General features: G+C 44.0%; 1 protein-coding gene across 2 annotated transcripts in view; it reads left to right on the top strand.

The window, feature by feature from the left end:
• HECTD4 (HECT domain E3 ubiquitin protein ligase 4) overlaps window positions 1–20,720 on the top strand; it is a 333,766-nt gene that overhangs the window by 211,949 nt on the left and 101,097 nt on the right. For both annotated transcript variants that reach the window (XM_088449233.1, XM_088449232.1), the window contains exons 45-46: window positions 865–968; window positions 1,044–1,205. In XM_088449233.1, the coding sequence (XP_088305359.1) occupies window positions 865–968; window positions 1,044–1,205 (266 nt within the window). The remainder of the gene's footprint in view (window positions 1–864; window positions 969–1,043; window positions 1,206–20,720) is intronic.

The raw sequence follows: 20,720 nt of genomic DNA, 5'->3' as shown, positions 1-20,720 counted from the left end.
GATCCCTCTCTTATGCTCAGTCATGCGAGGTTTTGGTTCTTGACCGTCTTTTTCCCTACTGAGTTATTTTGTTGTTCTAACCGTTTCACTGGGTTCCTGGTACACCTCTCCGGACTCTTTTAAAGAAGTACTGGAATTGTGAGATTGCAGGGGGGAGGAGCTTAGGATTTAAAGATACAGGTTACATTAAGTGCCAGCTCCAGCCCCAACCTACAATCTCAAGGTCCAGTGTTCCCTAGCCTTCTTAATAGAAAAGGATTCAACAGTAAGTTGACCAAAAATCCTGTTGTTTTATTAAACTGTGCTAGAATAATTACAGAATTTGATTGCTATGTATAACCAACACTGTTCTGTAAAACAGTTGTGCTATTATATCTTTCTAATTGGATATTATCTGAGTCAATGAATGATAAGGCTTAAGCTGCATACGCAGCGATCAGATAACTATATCGTTATCTGATCGTCCTGTGCCCTCCCTGGTGTGCTGGATGATCGATATCGATCATCCAGCACACTACCAATAAGCTAACGACCCGTGATCAACGATCGTGGGTCCCTATAGTAAACTGGTCGATATCTACCAAGTTGACCTGCATGCATGGGCAATGGATGATATCGCTATCATCCATACGTGCCCGCACATCGCAGGACGTTGGTGGGTTGAAGGGGCCAAATACTGAATGATTTGAACGATAACGATATGAATGATATCGTTATCGTTCAAATCGTCCAGTTTTATCATACCGTGTGTACGCAGCATTAGATTCACTTTTCAGTTTGTTTATTTAATAAGAAAATCTCATATTTTACTTGCAAGTGATCCTTCCTGTGTATTGTCTTACGTTTCATGCTTTTTCATTACAGGTGAGCGGCTTTCTGTGGTTGAAGTACAATGTGAAAGACTGCGAATGCTGTATCGGGACTGTGCCCGTCCACCACCACCACCTCTCCAGACTGAGCGCAGACAGGTAAGACCTTCACATTGTAGTTTATCAAGGTTCATAATGTACTTTGAATTCTTCACAGTCTCCTTTCTTTGACAGCCAAAAGAGATTACCTGGAGCCCATCCCGTGTTTTCCCACCAGTACGAGCCTGCATGTTTTCATCACATCTGACAGCTGTCACTTTCCTGGCAGACCCAAGTGCAGGAGGAGGCTTGCCACGGGGAACATTTATATATGCAACATCACCTGTACCAGTACAAGTAAGGATATCTTTGTATGGGAATGTAATGGCAGGCTTCTCATGGTGTTTTGCATAATAGGGGGAGGGGCCCTAGATTGCACACCCTAAACACAATGTGAGGTGCTACCTGCTGAGACTAGTAGTGCTGCAGCAGAAAAAGAGATAAAATGCAAGTGCACACTCTAACTTATGGTAAGACTAAACACACACAAGTTTATTTATAATTCTTTAACCATCACTTGCAAACTCGCAATAGTGTGATGCCATGGTGCGGTTCTGCTGGGTTGGCCTAGGGAGTCCCGTGCCCTGTATTTGTTCCATAGAAGTGTTAGGGACCTGCTTGATAGAGGTTATCTGGATACGGTGGGCAGGCCCATAATTATGGCCATTATTATGCTAAGAACCTCTTTGATGCAATATTATTATTAGGTTTAGCATGGTTAGAGTGTGCACTTGAATTTTTTCTCTTTTTTTTGTGCTTTTGAATAATACATTTCTGAATGGTAATGAAGATCATTATTTTATTGTAACTTTAATATAACTTTAGTCATTATAACAAAGTAATGATCTTACAGTATGTATGTACATACACAAACATAAGTAGCTTTTTAGTCTTCCCTGCCAAAATCAGATTATTTTACTATTAGTACCTCAGCTGCCCCACCTCATCCCGCTACACTTACCCCCTTCTGCAAGTGGCCAGTCCTGTAATCGCGGCTGCGCACACTGGGAACTGGAGCAAGTCCGCTACACAAGCGCAATTATATGATTACGATCAGCGTTCAGTTTTATAGACGGATGTGTCCTCACACATCTAATCTCAATACGCACCGTGGCTCGAGATTCAACTCTGCTAGCGTCGGGGCGTCTTTCTACTTCAGGGTCCATAGGGTATCCACAGGATACCTTGGGGTATAGGTGATGACGTCAGGCATCGGGCACCATAGAGTTAAGTTTTCAGCCTCCCAGGATGCACTAGAGTCCCCCTCCTATAGCCCGCCCCCGAGCCAAGGCATCCCAGTTTCGTTGGTGCCCGGCTCGGAGTCGGATGCACCAGTTTAGAGGGGGGCTAAGGATAGCCCCTAAAGTTTTCTACAAGGCAGCTGTGGCTGCATATCTGGAGGTAAAGCATGGACAGTCATGCTTGACATCCATGCTGTCTTCCCTACACCCCCGCTGGTACCAGAACGCCGGTACTGATCCGGGGATGCTGGTAGGCATCTGGGGTCACAGCTAGCGGTGACCCCAGATGTTTGGGACCATGGCCGGATTTAAGGGCGACAGCAGGTAAGCAGCGGGGTCCCGCAGTGGGTCCCCGCTGGAACATGGTCCGGAGTCCCCAGGCAGGGGGCTCCCTGGGGACTGGCTGCAGCGTGGAGCCAGGTTATGGACCTGCGCTTCCACTACCCCCCTGGGACAGCGGACCGCAGCTGAGCGGTAGCGCTGCGGCATCCCAGGGGTTAATTGCATGCCAGGGGAGCGCGCCTTGCCCGCTGCACACAGCCCTCTCTGCACCTGCCGATTGGCCCTGTGGCAGCGCTCCTCCCCCAGGCCGGCCTCCTCTCTGCTCCTCGGTGGCCATCTTTATGGAAGCATGGTGAACGCTGCTGGAAGTTGCTGATCGGTGGCATTGTGGTCTGGGTCCCGCGGCAAACCTCTCCTCCGTTGGAACAGGTCTGTGTATGCAGCGCTGTGTCCTACCAGGCCCTGTGTCTGCGTAGTTGAGGATCAGCGCTGATAGTGCAGGGATTCATTTCTTTGCATTGCATGTGACTTCTGCTAGCGTCTGCTGCCTGTACTTTCACTTCTACTGTCAGCCTTTTCACTGTCCCTGCTCTTCTTCTGCTAAAGCCCTTGCGGTGCGGTGATTGCAGGACGGTTCTCTCACTATACTAACGCGTATCAGTGAGAGGGGTCACATACTTGCCATCATGTGATTTTCCTCTACAGCTTCTGTGTACTACGTGTAAGGTACCTATAGCGGAGGGGGAGGGTAGCCCGGAGGGGCTATGTCGGCAGTGTTTTTTATTGACGCGGCCAATTACTGTCACGGCTCCTGTACAGGAACTGCCCTGGGCTTGTTTCGCTAAAGCGCTTACAACCCTAGTGGGCCAGTTAGCTCCGCAACCTGCGTTCCCTCAGATGGGATTGTCCCAGCAGTCAGTGGTGTCGTCACCCATGCAGGGGTTCCCGAGTCAACTGATCGTACCCCGCAGTCTCCCTACTTCCCCTCCTCAGGTCTCTCAGGAGCCTGCGTGGGTTAATTCTCTGACAAGTTCTGTTCAGCATTTGTCAGACGTGTTACTACAAGGGGTCTTTGTTGCGGCCTCACAAGCGACCGGTGGCGTCTCTGTCCACTCCTTATGAGGATGACAAGGGGACGACCGATGATGGGGAGATTCTGGCTCTGGCCCTGCGGCTGCAGGGAGTCCGCATGTTGCCGTACTTAGACGACCTTCTGTTGGTGGCAGGATCTCCGGAGCTCCTTCTACACCATTTGGATCTGACGATTGCAGTACTGCAACGGCATGGCTGGTTGATAAACTGGCAAAAGTCCACCCTGATCCCGTCTCAGAGGATTCTGCACCTCGGAGCCTTGTTGGACTCCAGTCAGCAGAGGATCTTTGTGACGGGGGAAAAGATCTCTGCCTTGCAGTTGAGGGTGCGCAGTTGTCTGCAGAGTCGCCGTGTGTCTCTTCACTCTGCAATGAGGTTACTGGGCTCCATGGTGTCCGTATTCGACATGGTGGAATATGCCCAGTTTCACTCCAGACCTCTGCAGCAATTGCTCCTGTCCAAATGGCATGGACTGCCTCAGAGTCTCAAGTCCCAGACGATGGTGCTCACTCCGGAGGTTCGCCTGTCCCTTGCCTGGTGGTTGCAGACGACCCATGTCAACAACGGTCGTCCGTTTTGGGTGGCGAACTGGGTCCTATTGATGATGGACGCCAGTTCTCGGGGCCGGGGAGCGGTATCGGGTCCACACTTGTTCCAGGGCAGATGACTCAGGCGGAAAAGGAGCTTCCGATAAACATCTTGGAACTCCGCGCCGTTTTCAATGCTCTCCAGCAGGCCCATCGGGTTCTCCACGGTCATCCCGTGCAGGTCCAGTCGGACAACGCCACCACCGTGGCCTACATAAATCGACAAGGAGGAACCCGAAGTCTGGCGGCACTCGTAGAGGTGTCCCGCATCCTGATCTGGGCGGAGCGCAATCTCCCGGCCATATCAGCGGTATTCATCCCGGGAGTCCTCAACTGGGAGGCCGACTTTCTCAGTCGCCAGGACGTTCATCCGGGGGAATGGTCTCTGCACCAGGACGTCTTTCAACTTCTGGTGGACAGGTGGGGTTGTCCAGAGATCGACCTCATGGCGTCACGGCACAACAACAAGTTGCCGGTGTACGGGTCTCGCACTAGAGACGAAAAGGCGTCTCTGGTGGATGCTCTCTCCTTTTTTGCACGGGTAATCCGGAAATTCAAACAGGAAGGAGGGGCGCTCCTGTTGATAGCTCCTGCGTGGCTCAGACGGCACTGGTTCTCAGACCTTCAGGGTCTGTCCGTGGACATCCCTCTACGGTTGCCGCTACGACCGGACCTACTGTCACAGGGTCCTTGTCTTCACCCGGACTTGACTCCGCTGTCTTTGACGGTGTGGCTGTTGAGACGGCCATGTTAAGGTCCAGGGGGTTTTTCAGCTCTGTAGTATGCACTATGCTGAGAGCTCGGAAACCGTCTTCTGCAAGAATATACCATCGTGTGTGGCATACGTTCTTCCAGTGGTGTCGACCGAGAGGTTATGCACCTCGGGAGTTCCGTCTGTCTAGAGTGCTAGCCTTCCTACAGGCGGGACTAGACCATGGGCTTCGCCTTGCTTCTTTGAAGGTGCAGGTGTCTGCCCTGTCTGTCTGGTTCCATCGTAGGATTGCTACAATCCCTGATATTGCGCACCTTTATGCAAGGTGTTCTTAGAATTCAGCCGCCATTTGTTCCACCAGTGGCGCCTTGGGATTTAGCTGTGGTCCTGAGGGCTCTCCAGGGACCGCCGTTTGAACCACTGGGCTCAGTGGATCTTAAATGGCTGACAGCTAATACAATTTTCCTTCTGGCCATCGCTTCAGCCAGACTTGTTTCTGATTTAGGGGCTCTCTCTTGTAGACTCCCTTTCTTGATTTTTCATGGGAACAGGGCTGTGCTGCGCACTCGTCCTGATTTTCTTACCAAAGTTGTTCCCCGTTTTCATATCAACGAGGAAATAGTTGTGCCGGCTTTTAACTCACCTGACCTGTCGGTGGGAGAGGCCACTTTGGATGTTGTGCGGGCCTTAAGGATTTATGTTGACCGCACTTCTTCGTTTAGGAAGTCGGATGCCTTGTTTGTCCTCTATGGCTTCCGTAAAAAGGGTTGGCCTGCTTCAAATCAAACTTTGGCAGCTTGGATCCGTATGGCCATTTCAGAAGCTTATCTTCATGAAGGCTTGCCGGTTCCATCCTCTGTGAGGGCTCATTCCACTAGGTCTGTGGGTCCTTCGTGGGCAGCTTGACGTGGTGCCTCTGCAGTCCAGATCTGCAAGGCTGCCACGTGGTCCTCGGTCCATACATTTGTGAGGTATTACGCATTTGACACCTTTGCCTCTCAGGATGCTTCCTTTGGGCGGCGGATTCTCCTTTCAGCACAGGAGCGTCCCCACCCTTGAAGGATACTGCTTCGGGACATCCCCAAGGTATCCTGTGGATACCCTGTGGACCCTGAAGTAGAAAATATGAGAATAGGGTAAGAACTTACCCTTGTTATCTCTATTTCTACGAAGTCCATAGGGTTCCACAGGACTCCCGCCCTGTCGCACCTGTGCTGCAGATGGGCTTTACTCTGGTCACCGGTTTGTGATTCTTGTGTGTGTGTCCAGATCTTTTTTTTTTTTTCTCTCACTTCATTCTTATCCTCCGGCCTATGGCTTGGTACGTAACTGAGATGCCTTGGCTCGGGGGCGGGGTGTAGGAGGGGGACCCTAGTGCATCCTGGGAGGCTGAAAACTTAACTCTATGGTGCCCGATGCCTGACGTCATCACCTATACCCCAATGTATCCTGTGGAACTCTATGGACTTCGTAGAAATAGAGATAACAAGGGTAAGTTCTTACCATATCTCATATTTTTTGCTGAAAATGCGCCTTAGTCGCAATGCTACGCGACTAGGATGAACCAGGAAGACCGTACTTATTAATTTGTCTGTATACGAAGCACAGTGGACCTTGGCATGGAAAAAAAGCTGCGGTTGCATCGTAGCACTTCATATTCAGAGACTCAGTTGCACACAGATGTACACAGATGTACAAATGTCACATATCAAATTAATAAGCAGTCTCCTGGTGCGTCCTAGTCACATTGTATTGTGACTAAAAGGCGGATTCAATTAGAGGCGAAAAGTCGCTGCCGGCAAAATGCATACGCCGCTGCAATCTTTTCGCCTCATTCCCCTGTTTGGTCGCAAAGTTTTCGCATACTTTCACAATGCGCGCTACCACTTTTCGCTCTATTGAATTCCAAGACAGGCGAAAACGCATATGTGCGAATGGCGAAACTAGCGAAAAGGGCAGCTTATATTGGGGAAATCAGTCTGCACCACATAAAAAGCCTAACTGACCTGGAAATCAATATAGAAGTGCATTAATAGCCCTAATTGAGTGAGTATTAAATTGATCAAAGTGCTGTTATATGCATATTTGTGTAAGTGTGGAAAAATGATCTAAAGCAATTTCTTTTGTAAAAAATAAATGCTGTAGTTAAGTTGGGGGTACATTTAAATGGTGGATCTCTAAAGTGTCTTTTAAAAAACTTGGAAAAAAAAAACACCTGCTGCAGCCTCCTGCAATCCTAAAAACACATATCCCATCCATACATCATCCCAAAATACCATATACCCATTTTCAAACACTTCTTACATTTTCACCCCAAAAATCACATGACCTTTTTAGGGTTCTGAACCAAATGCCCACATTTTGAGTCAAAAATAAGGATTTTGCACATCTCTTCTCCTGCCTATAGAGTTTTTCGTACATTCGAAAATGTCCTGGAATTGAATAGGGCTATACGCGGGAATGTGGCAAAAACCTTGCATCGGCAAACGCTTTTCCTCATGGTACACTAACAGTCCAGGTTTTGAGGATATCCATGCTTGAGCACAGATGGTTAAATCAAAATAACTGATTTCTTTTGGTGCTAATTAAGTCACTTTTGCTCAAGTATAGCTTTCCTTATGTGCAGACTCAAATGTGTAGTTATCAGATAATTTACTTGTTGCAGTAAAACCAACCAAAAACAAAAACCAAAACAAAAATAATGCAGCACAACAGTATTACAGACAGATCAATCACCAACGCAAAACTGGGTAATATGGAGCAGGTATGGATAAATATACAGTGGGTGTGGATGAAGTATTGCACTGTGTCCAATGGTCTCATGTGGAACACACTTCCAAGTATGTGGCATTCAAGGCTCAGTGTATTCCTGCTTCTGAGAGCAATGTCATTAGAGATGGTGGATCTAAATCTATGTAGTGAGTCCAAATAATAGGTAAAGAGTGTATGTGTATATATATATATATTTATGTGTCAACTGCGGAGTCCTGCTAGTCTCGCTATCCAAAGGATCTTCAGTGGTAAGTGGTGATAGCCCAATAATAATTGTACTGTTGCCATTGCCCGGGGTAGTCTTCTTGGAGCAACAGAGTGCGGCTGTTGAGTAACACTGAGCAGTGCTCTGGACTAAGCTGCCCTTTTCGGGGACAGATACCAGCAGTGCGCATGTCAACAGGCGCCCGCTGAAACTGTGCTCCAGGGAGGTGAGACGGCATCTGTGGAGGGGATATAACGATTGTGGCTTCAAGGAACCAGTGGCACCGGCACCCCCTTCAATGCAGAGACATTCGTGGGTCTCGACAGCTGACCGTTCCTTCCCTTTGCCGGCTTGTTGTTTGATGCGCGTCTTCTCCTGCTTGTTGGAGATTCCGGCTTCTTGTCACTTGGCGACGGCTTGTCAGATAGCAAAGTGATCACTTTTTAATATGTCTTCGCTTGTGTATTCAGCCTTGTAAATGCTGTCTGGGGAGTTTGTGATCTCCAACGTGTTTCGGCCATGGTGGCCTTCCTTTTGGGATTGTTGGTGTAACTTTCCTCTGATATCTGGAGGTTAAAAGAGGACCGGTCTCTAAGATTATTGGTGCTATGTAAATTATCTTGGTTCAAATTGGACAATGTTGCCTACGATCCTGATAGGTAGATCAACTTGTCAGTTTGTATAGAGGACAGGTGACAGGCGGATCAGTCCTATCGATTTAGGTATTAAGGAAGTCTCTTTCTACTTTGCTGTTAGAACGATTCTTGCAAATGATCATGGTGATAAGGTCTAATTAATATACCTTACTGATGGTGATGATGGCACATTGTATAAATAAAGACATCATTAGTATACCTTATTGATGGTGGCTCATTGTATAAATAAAGACATACAGTCAGGTGCATAAATATTGGGACATTGACAGAATTTTCAGATTTTGGCCTCTATTCACCACCACAATGGCTTTGAAATGAAACAAACAAGATGTGATTTAACTGCAGACTTTCAGATTTAATTTGAGGGTAATTACATCCAAATCAGGTGAACGGTGTAGGAATTACAACAGTTTCTATATGTGCCTCCCACTTTTTAAGGGGCCAAAAGTAATGGGACAAACTAAACAATCCTAAATCTAACTTTCACTTTATAATACTTTGTTGCAAATCCATTGCAGGCAATTACAGCCTGAAGTCTGGAATGCATAGACATCACCAGACGCTGGGTTTCATCCCTGTTGTTGCTCTGCCAGGCCTCTACTGCAAATGTCTTCAGTTCCTGCTTGTTCTTGGGGCATTTTCTCTTCAGTTTTGTCTTCATCAAGTGAAATGCATGCTCAATCGGATTCAGGTCAGGGGATTGACTTGGCCATTGCATAACATTCCACTTTTTAGCCTTAAAAACGCTTTGGTTGCTTTTGCAGTATGCTTCGGGTCATTGTCCATCTGCACTGTGAAGCGCCGTCCAATGAGTTCTGAAGCATTTGACTGAATATGAGCATATAATATTGCCCGAAACACTTCAGAATTCATTCTGCTGCTTTTGTCAGCAGTCACATCATCAATAAATACAAGGGAACCAGTTCCATTGGCAGCCATACATGCCCACACCATGACACTACTACCACCATGCTTCAATGATGAGGTGGCATGTTTTGGATCATGAGCAGTTCCTTTCCTTCTCCATACTCTTCTCTTCCCATCACTCCGGTACAAGTTGATCTTTGACTCATCTGTCCATAGGATGTTGTTCCAGAACTGTAATGGCTTTTTTAGATGTTGTTTGGCAAACTCTAATCTGGTCTTCCTGTTTTTGTGGCTCACCAATGGTTTGCATCTTGTGGTGAACCCTCTATATTCACTCTTGTGAAGTCTTCTCTTGATTGTTGACTTTGACACATATACATCTACCTCCTGGAGAGTGTTCTTGATTTGGCCAACTGTTGTGAAGGGGTTTTTCTTCACCAGGGAAATAATTCTTTTGTCATCCACCACAGTTGTTTTCCGTGGTCTTCCGGGTCTTTTGGTGTTGCTGAGCTCTCCGGTGCGTTCTTTCTTTTTAAGAATGTTCCAAACAGTTGATTTGGCCACACCTAATGTTTTTGCTATCTCTCTGATGGGTTTGTTTTGATTTCTCAGCCTAATGATGGCTTGCTTCACTGATAGTGACAGCTCTTTGGATCTCATATTGAGAGTCGACAGCAACTGATTCCAAATGCAAATGTCACACCTAGAATCAACTCCAGACCTTTTACCTGTTTAATTGATAATGAAATAACGTGGGAATAGCCCACACCAGTCCTTGAAATAGCTTTTGAGTTGATAGTCCCATTACTTTTGGCCCCTTAAAAAGTGGGAGGCACATATTGAAACTGTTGTAATTCCTACACCGTTCACCCGATTTGGATGTAATTACCCTCAAATTAAATCTGAAAGTCTGCAGTTAAAGCACATCTTGTTTGTTTCATTTCAAAACCATAGTGGTGGTGAATAGAGGCCAAAATCTGAAAATTCTGTCAATGTCCCAATATTTATGCACCTGACTGTATATCTAAAATGGCCTTAACAATAAAAAGATTATGAGGATCAGTTGCATATATACCGTGATGGTAACTACAAGGGAACTGCCAGCGTGGGTAGTGAACCCTGGGTGTATTCTATTTCCTTGGTGGTTGTGATGGTGACAGATCTATATAAGTCTAAGTATAGGTTTAAAATGTAAAGTAAGAATAAAGAACTGCATAGGTGGGTGGTATAGTGTACCTTATCGTGAATTTGGTTAAATTAAAGTAAAATCAGACTAGTTATAAATTGTTTCCCTTGGTGGCCCACTTGGGAACATATACATGAAATGTAATTATTCCTATGTGTTCCAATGATCAGAATGGATCATGAGGGGTACGCACTGATGTAATTTAAAATGTAAATACCACTTTTCTATAGTAGGTACTTAGGTGGCTACGGGTATTTCATGTGTTGGTTTATTGTTGGTTGTACAATCTCTGGGGATGGTGGTGGTGGTCCCAGGTCTGTGTGGAATTTAGAGGCCTAACTGCTAGTGGACAAATTATTGTTAGTGCCTCATGAACTGAAGTGGATTTCTCCATTATATGTTATGTCACTGTATATGTTCTAATTATTGGTGCTTGTTAGTAGAAATGGTCCTGATCATTAGGAATGGTCCTTGTAGAAAGGTGCATATTAAAAGGGTATACTGTGGAATGATAGAGGCCATAATTTATCTTTTGCAGATGATAGATTTGACTTCATTGTCGAGGTTGAGGCCTCGTGGTGTGAACGTTGGAAATTCATAAATCCATTTTTTTTTTTTCAAAATAATTTTTATTGTTAGGACAACAAAATATTGTGATACAGATATATGCACAATCATCTTCAACATAGTAAATAGAACAATCACTTTGCAAGAACGATCATACAACAAAATAATTATAATATTTGCAGTGCGGAAATCCAGATACGAATTGTAGTTGCACACACAAGAAACATTTACATAAACTGTTACATATATTAGTACTATCAGTAAATCGGTTACCATTAATGACATGGATCAAAATCATAGATTGAGTTAAGTCAAAAGGGGGGGCCATTATCAAGCATTTCCAAATTATACCATGATGTTAGTTGGAAGCATTTCCGTATGGAGTCCTTAAGTGATGGGGATAGAGTATGAATATAGGGCAGCCATGTGCCAAAAAATCCATTGTAAACAAAAATATAATTCTAGGGTGTAATAATGTAAGAGTAGGTGGGTGAGGGTCAACCCATTGTGAGAGAATGGTTTTTTTTTTAGCTGCTGCCGTTAATTTGGTCATAAGTAGCTTATTTCCCTTAGTCAATCTCTGAGAATGTGTGTTTTCCAATATATTCCAAAAAGCCCATTCTCTAAGGATCACAAAATCAATTTTTAGAATTTCTTTAATATAATTATTAAGTTCCTCCCAGAAAACTTGTACCTGTGGACAATCCCACAGGCAATGCACGATATCAGCGTTAGGCGCTGAGCATTTATAACAGTTGGCGTCAGGCGCATCACCAATAATATATTTCAATTTAGGGGTGTAGTGTGCTCTGTGTAATATTTTTAGATGCATTTCAGCATAAGATACTGATCCCAATTGTTTGTTCATTTTAAAACATGAAAGAGCAATAGACTCTATGGGGATTTGTGGGAAGACCTCCTTCCATTTTGCAAGTCCTGTAGTACTTGTTTCTAAATCTATAAGTGGTCGGGCACAGGAGTATATAAAAGATGTTGAAAATAATGGTCCTGTTTGTTTACAGCGTAGTGCACTATCTAGACCCCAATTTAGATCGGATTCCGAAAGTCCACGTAACATATTTTGAATATAACTCATCGCCTGTAAATATGGAAATAAAGGGATAGTGGCCAGAGGAAATTTCTCCTGTATTTGTGAACGGGTGAGAGGTTGAAGTGTTTGGTCGTGTAAAAATTGGTAAATATACCGAACACCACTGGCGTACCAGCATTTAAATTGGGCGGAGTTACCAGGTGAAAAAGATGGATTTTTCCATAACGGTAAAAAAATTGAGGACAATTTGGATAAATGGGATTGTGATCTAATAACTCGCCATGCTATGCATGTCGGATTTATTAATATGTTTTCTCTAGCTTCTGAAGGTATATTACGAGGATGGGTATGTAAAAGAGATACCAAGTTGTGGTGGGGAATAAATGCCTGCTCCATAGAGTATGTGGTATAAATGTTATGGCCTCCAATCCAGTCCATTGCTATTCGATAATTAGCAGCCATAGCATATTGTCTGAGACATGGCAAATTTACCCCTCCTAAATGTGTCTGCTGTTGCAAATTAAACAATGAAATTCTGGGTCGTTTTCCTGCCCATATAAATTTTTGTAGAGCCTGATTACAAAATTTGAGGTCTCTTTTGTCTGGGATAATTGGCAACATTTGGAGAATGTAAAGGAATCTGGGGAAGCTGATCATTTTGTAAAGGTGACATCTACCTATATAGGATAGTGGAAGATGGGCCCATTTATTGAAATCGTTATGTTTTTAACAATAGTGGGGGTATAGTTAACCTCATATAGTTGAGAAGGGTGTGAAGGAACATTGACCCCTAAGTAGGTGATGTATTTATCTGCCCATTTGAAGGGAAAGGAATTTACCTGCCCATTTGAAGGGGAAGTAAATTACCCAGCCTTTCTTCACCTCCCCAGAAAAGGCCAAGGCCACTGTTTTAGCATAGTTAATTTTAAAACCCGCTATCTCCTCGAACACCTGCAGAATTTGTAGGAGTAGTGGGATAGCTTCCTTAGGGTTGGGAAAATATATTAAGAGGTCATCAGCAAATACCGAAAATTTTATCTCGTGTTTTGCCCAAAAAAATGCCTCGCCAGCCTCTTGCTTTTTCAAAGTGACGTAAGAGGGTATCTAGTGCTAAATCAAAAAGTAGTGGCGAAAGTGGGCAACCTTGTCACGTGCCTCGAGTTAGGCATAATGGTCTGGTATTTAAAAGATTTATTGTCAAAAAGGCTTTCGGATCTTGATATAATGTTTCAAATATATGAATAAAATCAGGACCAAACTCTTGATATTTAAATATGCTTATTAAATGAGACCAAGAGACACTATCGAATGCCTTGTCAGCGTCACAACTCACCACAATGTTTCTTTTACTTTTCTCCGTATGTGACTGAAACATTGCTGCTAAAACTGTGCGTATATTGTGAGTAGAGTGACGTCCTTTAATGAAGCCTGTTTGAGCCGGATGCAATAATTTAGGTAGTAAAGATTGTAAGCGCTGGGCCATAATCTTACAAAACAATTTCATGTCCTGATTGAGCAGAGGAATTGGGCGGTATGAGGCAATTAAAGCAGGGTCTTTATTGGGTTTCGGTATAACTATAATGCGCGTGGTATTAAATGCAGGTGGTGCAGGATTTCCGCTAAGTATTGAATTATATAAAGCTGAAAGATGGGGTGTGATCTGCGGTGTGAGCATTTTGTAGTATCCGCTGATAATCCGTCAGGGCCCGGGGTTTTACCAGTAGGGAACGCTTTTATAATAGAAGTAATCTCCTGCTCTGTTATGGGTAAAAGAAGACTCTCTCTATCTAATGGTGTAAGTTTGGTTAATCCTGCCTGTTCTAAAAACTTCATTCCTTTATCTGAGTCATCCATAGGTGCCTGGTATAATGTTTCATAATATTGTAAAAATGCTTCTGCGATTTTATCAGGCATTGTAGTGGACTCGGAGGGGGTCAAATTGATTAAAGAAATAGGCTTAGAAGACGTGTAAGATTTTACCATTCTTGCTAAAAGCTTACCAGGACGGTTTCCCCAACGAAAGTACTTGTTTTTTTGATAATTGAGGTTTGTTTGGGCTTTTTCGGTACATATCTGGTCATATAAAGCCTTAGCATCCCTATATCCCTTAGTATGAGAATCGGAAGTATCTTGTAACATTTTGGCATAAGCAGTGGCTACCGAAATACTGGCCTGATGGAATCTTTGCTTAAGAGATTTTCTCCTGTGCGAGACATAGGCTATCACATGGCCCCTCATGACTGGTTTAAAAGCTTGCCAGAGAAGATTTATATCCTGTTTATGAATTAGATTATCACTTATATGGTTTTGAAAATTACTTATTAATTGCTGTTTAAAGTCTTCCGATGAGGAGAAATAGTCTGGGAAACGCCAATCATAAGAAGAAAGGGTAGGGGACTGCAAACGGAGAGAGAACCACACTGGAGCATGGTCAGATATCAGGATATCCGCTATCTCTGAGTCTATCACTCTATGTAATAAAGTTTCAGGAATCAACCAGTAGTCCAACCTAGAAAACGAGTTATGTGGATGGGAAAAGAAAGTATATTCTCTGGATACAGGATGTAAATAGCGCCAAGGGTCTATCAAGTGTAATGTGTCTATAAGTAACGATAGAGTGGGTGGTGCACCTTGTCGAGTCCCATCCCTCCCCGAGTTACTCGAATAATCTACAGCTGGTTCCATAGTCACATTAAGATCGCCCCTAAAATTAAAGTTCCTTCTGCCCAAACCTGTAAATTTGCGTATATATGTCAGAAAAAAAGGATGCATTAGGGCCAGATGGAGCATAAACACATGCAAAAGTAAACATGTTTCCCTCTATCCGCAATTTCAAAAATAAAAATCTACCATTTGGGTCAGCTTTTTCATCTATTATCTCGTAGGTGATAAATTTACTAAACAAAATGATCACCCCTCTGGTTTTAGTAGTGAAAGATGCAGTTTTAAATTCCTTTACCCAATTATCTCTAAGAGTGTTTTGAATCTCCTTGCTTCCACTGGGATTCCTGCAAGAACGCCGCCACATCTGGTGAGAAACGTTTTAAATGGCGCAATATTTTCTTCCTCTTTATAGGGGTATTTAGCCCTTCAACATTCCATGTAAGGAATTTCAGTGTACTCTTAGCTAGTGGCTCCCCTGAATTTGAAGTAGTCATCATCCAATACCAGTCTTAGGCAACAAGTATTCGTATATATACCTATCTGTTTCTCCCGTCCGGTCCCAGCAAGCCGGACAAGGGAGAAAGATCGTGCAACTCAATCTGTTTACCATGGAGCACATGTTAGAAACAAAAACTGCATTTTGGTTACAATTAATAGCAATTATCCATAGAAACCTAACAACTTTTTTAATTTTAAGAACCAAGGAGAGCAACCAAAATAGTTGCTCATAATTACTGTGAAATAAACATAAGTAATGATTCCAGTAGAACAACCCTAAAAGGTATTGAATATAATACGTGTAGTTAAACTGAGATAATAAATCCGAACCAAATGGTGCATTACTCCCCGAAACATTAGATGTAATGCACAATATAAACATCACATGGAATAATAGAAAATACATTTTCCTCAACATATTGATATCAAAAAATACTTATCAGAAACATATCTCCTTCACAGATCAGTCGTTTTCATTTCGGATTAGGCGAGGTGAAGCAGAACTAGTGTCCAGAGATTTCAGAAAGTTCTGGGCAGGTTTAGGTGAATCAAAATATACCGGCTTGCCCTCGTGCATTATACGCAGTTTTGCTGGATACATCAGTGCGAAGCATATTCCCTTGTTAAATAGTTCCTTGCAGATAGGAGAAAACTCTCGACGTTGAGATGAGACTTGGAACGAATAGAATTATTTTTGCGATATGCCTCCATAATTCGCATCTTGTCAGCATAATTCAGGATCTTGAAGATCACCGGTTTTGGGCGCTGTTGTGTTTCTTGTCGGAGCGGGCCATTTCTGTGTGCTCTCTCAACCAGGATGGGATTCACCGATGTCTCAAGACCTAAAGCAGTAGGTAGCCATGAGGAGACAAGCGACAGAAGTTCCCTTGGTTTGATCGATTCAGGAAGTCCGATTAGTCTGAGGTTGTTACGTCTACTTCTATTCTCCAGGACCTCTATTTTATCATGCATTGCCGTTATAGTAGATTCATGGGTTTGTACCATTTTTTTGGTCTCATGTAGCTCATCCTCTAGCACCGACACTCTTTCCTCCACTTCCGTCAGCCTCAGTAAGTGTTGTGATAGTTGGGTAACAGCTGAATTTATAGCTTTAGTCAGTGGGGCTAATTTTTGGTCTAGTAAAGGTGAAATTATGTCAGCTATTTCTTTAGCTTTTTGAATGGAAACCGTACTGTATTTGTTTGAATCAAACAGATTGTCTAGAGGATCCTCAGGAGACGGAGACGGGGAGGTCGGAGAGGAAGAGGGTCCCGAGATTGTCGCTTTATCCTTATTTTTTGTTGCTTGAGAGCCTCTGGGGCCTCTCTAGGACTTTACAAACTTCTCCATGATATGTTGAGATTGATCTCTCTATCTGGGGTGCAATGGAACAGCTGTACCTATAATGATGTGCGTAGTAGCGGAAAGGGCAAGTAACCGGAAACGCACACTACAGGATTGCCTGTTGCATTGTCGCTTACGAGTGGCTGCAATGAGCGTAGATGTGTAAGGATACGCCGATAGAGTCCCACCTATGTCATGTATTATCAGATATTAATCTTTGTTTCGGTCCGTGGATCTGTACGTTATGCAGAGGCCTGTGCGAGAGTTCAGATTTATTACTAAAATTTTTAATAGTAATTGAGAACAAGGGGTTGATGTAGAAATAGATGCTCAGCCACAAACTCAAAATTGCGGCTATGAGCGACGCTGCTCTTACATGCAGCTAGATTCCAGTGGTATGTTGCACAGGGAGCCGGGGCTATAGCCACTCTTTTCTGGCAGTGTCCAGGGGGCCTTTGTTGATTCGAGAGAGCCAAGTAATGATATTCGTGGCCAATAGCGGTTTTGACTCAGGTGCCATGCAGGGAGCTCTTATTTAAAGGCGACCAGTCAATCTGAGCCGCCCACTGGAGGTCCTCTTGTATTTGTTGTTTAAAGAATTTTCAGAGCCTTTTTAGTCGCCACGTCCCGGTTTGTTGGGGGGCCATCTAAGCTGGTGTTTCTCTATTATGTGTCTCCCTGTGAAATTTATTGCAAACAGGAATCTCCCAACGTGGTGCACATGGAGCCGGGGCTATAGCCACACTTTCCCGGCGGTATCCTGAAGGCCTCTGTAGATACTGGGATTCAGATTCTATGGATGGTATCTGGTATCTATGCGGCAGATGAGAAATGTCCAGGGTTATATGTTTGGAGTTTATTATTTGTTATTTCACCAGTGGCCACAGGAGGGAGCTCCAAACCAGTTATGCAATGATATAAGATTTTAATATCGGTGATGTGTAATTTCCAATTGCTTTATTATTCCTTGTGAGTAATTCTCTTTATAGGTTATAATGGTGGCAGACCTTTTATCAATCTGTACAAGTATGGGAGAGTGTATCTAAGGTCACCTACACAGGGATAGGCTGCGTATCACAGAATGTTCCCTGTTGTTAATTAATTTCCCCCCAGCCAGCCAGGTGCAAAATTGGGGTAGTACTGGTCTTCAGGGCAACCAGAGGAGCAAGGGGGGTCACAGATGGAGATAGCAGCGTCCAGGAGTAAGGGAGCTGGCTGCAGAAGGGGATCGGCGTCACCCCAGTGCTACCGCCGGATTACCCCTCCGGGCTCACTATCTCTGTGCGGCAGGTAGCGGTGGTCAACCGGGGTCCCTTGGGGTTTGCTTTAAGTCCCTTTGCGCCTCGATGTCCGCGGTGGTGTACTGTTGGCGGCGGGTATCGACGGCAATTGAGGCCGCGGCTTTTGGAGGGCGGTAGACCTCAGAATCTCCAGGATCCAGGAGCTGCGGGTGATTAACTGTGCACTCCGCCAGCACAGCAGGTATCCCAGCAGGTTTCTCCGGACGCAGGGTGAAGAGGCGTCGGGTGCCGGCTGCAGTACTTGGTGCGGAGGAGGGGCGGCGACACGGCTGCAAGTATCGGCGGCGTCCAGCCGTGGCCGCGACTAATGAAGCCAGCCGCTGTGAGTAAGGGGTGCACAGGGCCTCCCGGGGACCGCGAGGTTAGCAGAAGCAGTGGGGAAATCAAGAGGGCTCACCCAGTGCTCCGCGGCGCCACTTCGATACCGGCGGGTAGCACCAGCAAATCCAGGCCGCGGCCTCTGGTGTGATCAAGGCCTCAGTTCTCCGGGTGCCAGGGACAGGTCTGTAACAGCCAAAAAGCCACCGAAAATGGGTCCGTGGGGTCCAGTAAGCCGCAATCTTTGGGCAAAGCTTGTCAAACGGTGAAAGGGGTAATTTTCATAAATCCATTTTAATTCTGTTGTATTGATCTTGTTGTTGAAATCCCCACCCCTCCAATTGGGTGTAACTTCCTATATGTCTAAAAATCTGTGTGATTTTGGATCGCTGTTTTGGACAGGTTTTAAAGTGTCTGGAGAGGTTGTGTTCCTCTAATCCTCTTTTGATGTTCCTGATGTGTTCATTCAAATGTGTTTTGAGGGGTCTTGTGGTTCTTCCTATATATTTTGTGCCATTCATATTCCAATAGGTAGATTACTCCCTTGCTGTTGCATGTTAATCTGTCTTTAATTGTGTATACCTTGTTTGTACTGTTTGATTTAAAAAACTACTGGCGGGCTTGGTGCTCTGATGATTTGCATTGATGCACCCTAAACACGTACTGCAATGAAAGAATCCTTTGTTGGGATCAATTGTTCCAATGGTGGTTTGTCGTAAATTCTTAGGGGGAATGTGGTTGTGTGTTCATTTTTGTCTAAGATCCGGTGCTTTTCTGTAGAGTAATTTCGGTGTGGTTGGTAGGTGGTCCGCTAATGCTTCATCCTCCAGCAATATTGGCCAATGTATAGTAAGTACAGTATGTGTTGTATTTCTGTGACCTGTTTGGAATTCTGTGTAATAAAGTACAGTATACCTCCTACAGTACTTAAGAAGATTGTTTCTGTAATGGGAACTTGCCTCCTCAAATGCACGCTCAATCAAGGGTTTTGTATAATTTTTTTCCAGGAATTGGGTTGCTAATTCTTGCCCTTGTATTTTGAAATCATCTAGTTTAGAGCAATTCCTCCTGAGTCTCAGGAATTGTCCTTTGGGGATTGTGTTGAGCCATTTGGGATGATGTCAACTGGTAAATAAAATTGAACTATTGATTTCTACTGCCTTTCTAAATGTGTTTGAGTGTATTTTGCCATCTTCTATGAATATGGTCAGGTCTAAGAATTCGACACTCATTTTACTGAATTTCGCAGTGAAATGGAGATGATTTGTATAGTTGTTGATGGCTGATTTGAAATTGGTTAGTGTCACTTCTTCTCACCGCCAAAAAAAACAAACACATCAATATACCTTTTCCAGAGTTCGAGATTTGCCCCAAGGTCTTGGTTACACTAGATGTTGTGATCGTCCCACCAAATTATGAATAAATTGGCGTAGCTTAGGGCAAATCTCGTACCCATCTCTCTTCCAGTGGTTTGGAAGTAATACTGATCCTCAAACCAGATGTAATTGTGCTTTAAAGTTTAAGTTGTGTTTCTGTTCTTGTCCTGTTCAAGATGGTACATGATGCTCATAATTATTTGTGCGTGATCAGAGTAGAGGGAAGTTACGTCTGTGGTGACCAGCCGGAGTTGATCATCCCATTGAATGTTTTTTAGAATGTTCAGGATATGGGTTGTGTCTCTGAGATATGTAGGTTGTTTATGGATGTATGGTTGTAGTATTGTGTCTAAGTACTCTGATAGGTTGGAAATGAGTGATCCTATGCCGGATATTATTGGTCTCCCTGGTGGTTTTGATGAGTTTTTGTGGGCTTTGGGCAAGTAGTAGAATACCGGAATTATTGGATGTTGTGTTTCTATGAATTTGCGTTTTTCTGTTGTGAGTATTCCTGTGTGTACCCCTCTCGTAGGTCGATTTCTAGTTGCTTTTTGAATTATGCAGTGGGATGGTTCAATCTTTTATATATAGTTGTGTCGTCCAGAAGTCTGTGCCTCTTCTAAATAATCGGTTTTGTTAAGGACCACAATCCCCCACCTTTATCTGCGGATGTCACAATAATGGAATTATTGTCTTGTAGTTCCTGCAAAATCATTCTCTTTTTTTTGTTAGATTACTACGACTATTGTTAGTTAGCTTGATTTTTTTCCGATGTCTTTTTCCACCACTCGTGTTAAAGTGTCTATAGGTGGGCCTTTCATGTGGCTCGGATAGACCGTAGATGGAGGTTTCAGATTGGTGTTTGTATTGGCTCATGTTGGAATCATTCCTGATTTCTGCTGGTGTTGTTGAGGCAAAGAATTTTTTTAATGTAAGTTTTCTTGTGAATTTATGTATGTCTAAGTATGTGTGAAATTTGTCCATGTTTGTTTTGATTTTGTTTTTGGTTGGTTTTACTGCAACATTAAGTAAATTATCTGATAACTACACATTTGCCTCTACACATCATTGTAGGCTGAGTGCAGCACTATCC

Source organism: Taudactylus pleione, unplaced genomic scaffold, assembly GCF_031769625.1.
Source record: "Taudactylus pleione unplaced genomic scaffold, aTauple2 ptg000479l, whole genome shotgun sequence".
In the NCBI taxonomy this organism is placed as follows: Eukaryota; Metazoa; Chordata; class Amphibia; order Anura; family Myobatrachidae; genus Taudactylus; species Taudactylus pleione.
The sequence above is the reverse complement of the archived record's forward strand: the minus strand, read 5'-3'. Positions and strand labels throughout refer to the sequence as shown.